At 58.3% G+C, this 5777-nt stretch overlaps 1 protein-coding gene across 1 annotated transcript; it reads right to left on the reverse strand.

Annotated features, from left to right (window-relative positions):
- Positions 1 to 3339: 3339 nt before the first annotated feature.
- Positions 3340 to 5770, reverse strand: CDK5R2 (cyclin dependent kinase 5 regulatory subunit 2). Its single transcript, XM_017856917.1, has one exon. It carries the CDS (start codon positions 5649 to 5651, stop codon positions 4548 to 4550), a length of 1104 nt encoding a protein of 367 aa, XP_017712406.1. The 5' UTR covers positions 5652 to 5770; the 3' UTR covers positions 3340 to 4547.
- Positions 5771 to 5777: the final 7 nt, after the last annotated feature.

Raw genomic sequence — 5777 nt, forward strand, 5'->3', positions numbered from 1 at the left:
GATCTCGGCTCACTGTGACCTCCGCCTCCCAGGTTCAAGTGATTCTCCTGCCTCAGCCTCCCAAGTAGCTGGGATTACAGGCATGCGCCACCACACCTGGCTAATTTTCATATTTTTAGTAGAGACGGGGTTTTACCATGTTGGCTAAGCTGGTCTCGAACTCCTGACTTCAAGTGATCTGCCCACCTTGGCTTACCAAAGTGCTGGGATTACAGGGGTAAGCCACCACGCCCGGCCAACTAAGCAACTTTTCTACCCCTCATCTACACTCCTATCCTGAGTGTGTAGATATGACCTTCTTTGTAGGGTTTGTGGCAAGATGCTGAGATGGAAGTCATACTTTTTTTTTTTTTTTTTTTTGACAGGGTCTCACTCTGTTTCTCAGGCTGGAGTGCAGTGGCATGATCCCAGCTCACCGCAACCTCCACCTCTCGGGTTTAAGAGACTCTCCTGCCTCAACCTCCCAAGTCCCGAGTAGCTGGTAGTACAGGCACACAACACCACAGCCAGCTAATTTTTGTATTTTTAGTAGAGACGGGGTTTCACCATGTTGGCCACTCTAGTCCCAAACTCCTGGCCTCAAGTGATTCACCTGCCTTGGCCTCCCAAAATGCTGGGATTACAGGCATGAACCACCACTCCCAGCCAGGTCATGCTCTTAAATGAAGGTCTTCGAAGTGTTAACCCTGCTGTCTTGAAGCCACTCACAGCAAAAGCCTATATTTAAAGAGGCCAGAAGTGCTACTTAAAGTGGGGTACCTAAAGAAGATCAGGCCCATACACCTGGCTTCCAGCTGTCCCTGATCATGATGATGTGACTGGAGGGGCTTCTTCAGCAGCCTCTTTTGCAGACATCTTCCAAAGGTGCCCATCTGGTTGCCTGGGGTGGATCCCAGTAAATGTCCATAAAATGTCCTTTTGAATACTGTTAGATGCTCTGGTTGCTGGCACCCCTCCTGGCAAGCAAAGCAGTTACCATGACAACTCCCCCTACATATCTGTGATTTTTTGCATTTCTGCTTTTCTAATAAGTAGCAAGGTATTCCAGGGACAGGGGAGCATGGCTCCAAAACAGAATGTCCTCTGTTCCAGGAAGGGGGACAGGGAGGAAAGGAGTGGAGGTGTGTATATGTTATGATTCACCAGTATAAATGCATTTGTCTCCACTTCTGGGTTAAAATGTATGCCTTTGGTTATGCGTCAATGTATGTATCAACATGTGTCGGGTGAAGGGGTGAATTATCCCTTCTGTCTGTCCATTTGCTTTCCTGCCCTCACAGCTGCCCCTGTGCTGGGAGAGTCACTCCAGCCCTTTGCCTAGGGGAAGTGCTGAGTCATTGCTCCAGCTGGGTTTCTGTCTCCTTTCCTCCACCTCCATCTTTCCTTAGTCCACCCCTCTTTGCTTCTGGTTTCTAAAACTCTGGTCCCCCTTCACCACCTTATCAGCAGCTTGGACTCGCTTTCCCCAGGTTAACTCCAGGGCAGGAAAGAAGATACCTTATTCTGTTTCTGCACTTACTCCATCCACCCCTTGCCTTCTCAGAAGAAGGGGTCCTTCTCCTTACGACTTCTCCCACTTAATCCCTGAGGAAACAGGACTCTGACAAGTCTGACCCAGGAGGCTAAATTCTTCCATGTATTCACGTTGATCCTTCTCCAGTCCCTCCCCTCCTAATCGGATTATGGCAGTGTCTCATGCCTTGGGGCATGTCAAAAGTGAGATTTAACTAAATGTTACTCACTGTGGCTTTTTTTCTCATTCTATGTCTCCAAGTGCCAGACCACAAGTTCCTGGAGGGGTGTGTGTGTGCAGTAAAGGGTGGGTGCTGTGGCTAAACGTTCAGGGGCAGTATCCAAACGCAGGATGTTTGTTGGGGGTTGAGGGGGGCGTCTGTGTAGGGTCTCTGCTCTCTTTCCCATCCCCTTTAGGCTCCTCTAATTCAGAAATTCTAATCAAATAGCTAGTCTCACTAGCTAGTTCCAAATAAGGTGGACCGGGATTGTTTCCCCAGCCAGAGGTGGGAGAGAAGAGCGGCTGCCCCGCCTGCTTAGTCTGGTTACTATGGCGACAGCCGCGGGGTGACCCAAGTGATCCTCCCTCCCTCCTCCCAAACCAAGAGAGATGACGGCACCACGCTGACTGCGCCAAATTCCAGCCAATGGGCGGCTGCTCCCGCCTTCCCTTCCGCCAGCTCTCCCCCTCCCTCCGGGAACTCGATTCACAAATCTGGACTGGGGATTTCCGGCTCCAGGCAGGTTACAAGGGCCCTGGGCTGAGGCCAGGGGAGTCGAGTCCTGTAGTCCTGGGAGGGCAAGTGGGAACCGACATTCTTGGGTTCTGGAGCCAGACTTCAGTAACTCGCCGCCAGAATAGATGACACCCTATTCCCAAATTATCCGGAAGATCTAGTTGAGGCCGAGTCTGCAACTCTTCCTGCCCCTACAAGCCCCGACCCCACCCGAGCGCGCCCTTCAGCACCACGGACAGCGAACCCGGGCCTCGTCTTGGCCGGCCCCGCCGGGTTCTTTCCGAATCTTCTCCGCCACGGCCGGACTAGGGTCGGAGCTGCCGGCACTCTGTTGAAGCCAGGCCTCTTTGGGCCAATGAAACAGTGAACAGGGCGCTTAGCCACGTGGCTAAGAAGGCAATGGGGACAGAGCAGGGATCTCAGGCTAAATAGCACATTTTCCCTCTTGTTTCAATACCGGAGAATGGCTTCCTTCTCCCCAGCTGCCCCTTCTTGGGGATAAATGGCAAAAGTCTGAATCTCAAGCACGGATGAGCCTCCCAAGACTCCTGAGTGGGCGTGCGACCGGGGCAGCGTCGAAGCAGCCCCATGGTGGTTGGGGGATAAGGAGAGAAGTGTGGCAGACAGGCCCCACTTGGGAGTGGTGAATACAGACTTAGGCCCGACTGTACTCTTGACCAATATATATGGTGGGGAGAGATGGGGAGGAAGGGGAAAATAGTAATAAGGACTAGCTAGTTCTGCCTCAATGGGTCACATCACAGAAAGGGCACAATTCCCGCTGTCCCTATCATTCGGTCTCTAAGTGGCCCAGGCACTAAAGAGGAGCTAGGTCAGACAAGATGGAGGCGGAAGTGGGGGGATGGATTCAGCTTTATCACCAGGCCTCACCCTCAGCTACCTCCCTTTACTCTTTACCCTCTGTAAAATGGAAGCCGATGGCGGGGGTGGGGATGGGGAGGAGGAGAAGTTCTCAGGGACTTGATCTTCCCTACTAGAGCCCCATCTCTTGCCTTCCTGCCCTGGCCGTGACAGTTCCACTACCACTCCCACTCCCTCCCTCCCGGGGCCCAAAGAAAGACCGGCGCAAAACCATCTGCAGGCGCTTCCAGCGCTTTATAGTTCTTTCCGGGACAGACGGACAGACAGACAGTGCGGTCCGCTCTGTCGGCCCGCATCATTGGCACCTTGGACACGGCCCCAGGCCCAACCCACTCCCTGGTACTCTACCGGGAGGATTCCTGTCCCGCCTCAGCTCAGCACCTCGGACAGTTCCCAGCCCAGCCTCCCCCCTCCCTCCGCAAACAACCAAATAAATTAAAAGGGGCAGTGGGGAGGGGAAACAAAAAAGCTAAGGATAAGGAAGCGGGATGTTCCTCCCCCAAGGTAAGAAGTTTTCTTCTCCTCCCACCTGTCCACTGAGGCGCCGCGGCCGGGGTGGTCTCCCAGGTTGATTTTGCCTCCAAACCTCAGCCTCCTGAAAGAAGCCGTCAGCCCCTTCCTCCACCCCCCCAGCTCCCAGCATGCAACACGTTGGAAAAGGTGGGGAGAGGCAGTGGGGGTGGGGCGAGGGGCCATCCTGGTGGCTGTCTGGGTGCCTGCAGTTTCTCCTGGCACCTCAGTCGATCCAAATTAAAAACTAATATTCCCTTTGATCTGGGGAAGGGGGTGTGGGAACTCAGTCAGGAATAAAAAATGCAAGCTGACACAAGTGGAGGAAGAAGGCAGACAGGAAGGAAGACGGTGACACATGACAGGAGCAACAAGAAGAGGAGATGGGGACACAGGTGCAGGAGGAGAAACGAGGGGCCATGGGGTACAGTCAAGCAAGGGGTAAGGTAGAGATGCGGACACACACGCCCAAGGAACAGAAAATGGAAAGGCAGTGAGAGGGAGGAAGAAAGAGAGGAACAGGAGAGAGAGAGGAATGCAGACAGGAGGAAAAATGGAGACACAAAAAGGAGGCAAGGAAATGGACAAAACCGAGGGGGAATGGACTGAAGGGAAGGGGAAGACCCGGGCAGAAATGAAGAAATGGGGGCGCAGACAGACGGGAAGAGTGAGGTTGGAGTGCCCTTCCCGCGCTCATCTTCCGTCCCCACTTCACGCCCAGCAAATCCAAACACCGCGGCCTCTGGTGTCCCGGCCTCCACTTTCCCCTGAGGGGCATGGGCGGCTCCTCCTCTGCCCAGCCGGGGCGCTGAGCGGCGGTAACAGCGGCGGTGGCTTGGTGGTCCCGGGGGGTCCGAGTGTGTGTCGGGGGCTGGGGAGGGGGATGGGCGCGGCCCCTGGGTATCCCTAGCGGTCCAGGTTCATAGTCCAATGCTTGGCTCCGGCCGCGCAGCTGTCCCTGGCGGCCGAGGAGGCGGCGGACGCGCCCCCGTTCGGTGGGCCCCCGCCGCTGGCGGCGGCCTCGCCCTCGTTCTTGAGGTCTTGAAAGACCTGCGTGAAGAAGTGGGGGTCGGCGTTGAGCCGCAGCATCTGCGGGCTGAGCCGCTGGATGAGGCGCAGGCAGCGCTGCCAGAAGCGCTCCTTGTCGGGCTCCACGAGGAAGGGCTTGAGTGGGTAGGAGATCTCGTTGCCCATGTAGGAGTAGGCGAGGTAGAGGCAGGTGAGGAAGGCGGCCTGCAGCTCGGCGGCCGACGCCAGCTCGTCCCCACGCAGCGACTCGCGGCACAGCAGGTACACGAACACCAGGTTGGCGGGCGTAATGAAGGCCTGGTCTTGCCAGCCCTGCAGCAGCAGCGAGCGGTCCACACCGCGGAACCAGCCCACCAGCTCGCCGGGGCTCAGCTCCTTGAGGCGGTAGCAGCGTCGGCACACGAAGTCGCCCAGACAGCGCAGCAGCTCGCCGGTGGACGCCTGCACGATGACCCGCCGCGGCGAGCCGCCAGGCACCGGCGGCGCCGCCTGCGGGGCTGGGGGAGGCGGTGGCGGAGGCTTTCCCCCTCCCGAGCCCGGCGGCTGAGCGGCCGCGCTGCCCCCCGACGGTGGCTCGCAGGTGGCAGCAGCCGCGGGCACGGTGGGCACTGGCACCGCCAGGGGCTTGGCGGTGCCACCGCCGTCGGGGGGATCCCGGCCCTTGCGGAGAAGGTTCTCGCGGTTGCGTTGCTGGACCAGGGGGTCGGGGCCCGTGGATGCCGGCTTGGGTGTCACCTTCTTGCTGCCTTTCTTCTTCTTGGCGGACGCGGCCACCAGGCGCTTCCAGGTGAGCGCCGAGATGAGCACGGACGGCCGCTTGAGTCGGCTCTCGCCTTTGCCGCCCTTGCCCACTGGCGGCGCCCCGTAGCCCCCCAGCGCCTCGTCCCCCGCAGGCGGCGCCTTCTTCTTCTCTTCGGGCAGCCCGCCGGGCCTCCGGCCCTTGGCCGAGGAGGCAGGGGAAAGAGACAGCACCGTGCCCATCCTGCAGAGCGGGGCCGGCGCCCGGGCCCCAGCGGGAGCCGCGGGCGGCGCCGCTGCTACTGCAGCCCCGGGGGACCCGGCGGTGGGGGGCCTAGCCCCGGCCCGGGCGCGCGGACTGGCGGGGGG

This window comes from Rhinopithecus bieti, unplaced genomic scaffold (genome assembly GCF_001698545.2).
Source record: "Rhinopithecus bieti isolate Rb0 unplaced genomic scaffold, ASM169854v2 scaffold_42532, whole genome shotgun sequence".
Lineage (NCBI taxonomy): Eukaryota > Metazoa > Chordata > Mammalia > Primates > Cercopithecidae > Rhinopithecus > Rhinopithecus bieti.

Coding starts and splice junctions, on each gene's coding strand:
- CDK5R2 (XM_017856917.1), bottom strand. CDS start 5,651: ATGGGCACGGTGCTGTCTCTTTCCCCTGCCTCCTCGGCCAAGGGCCGG.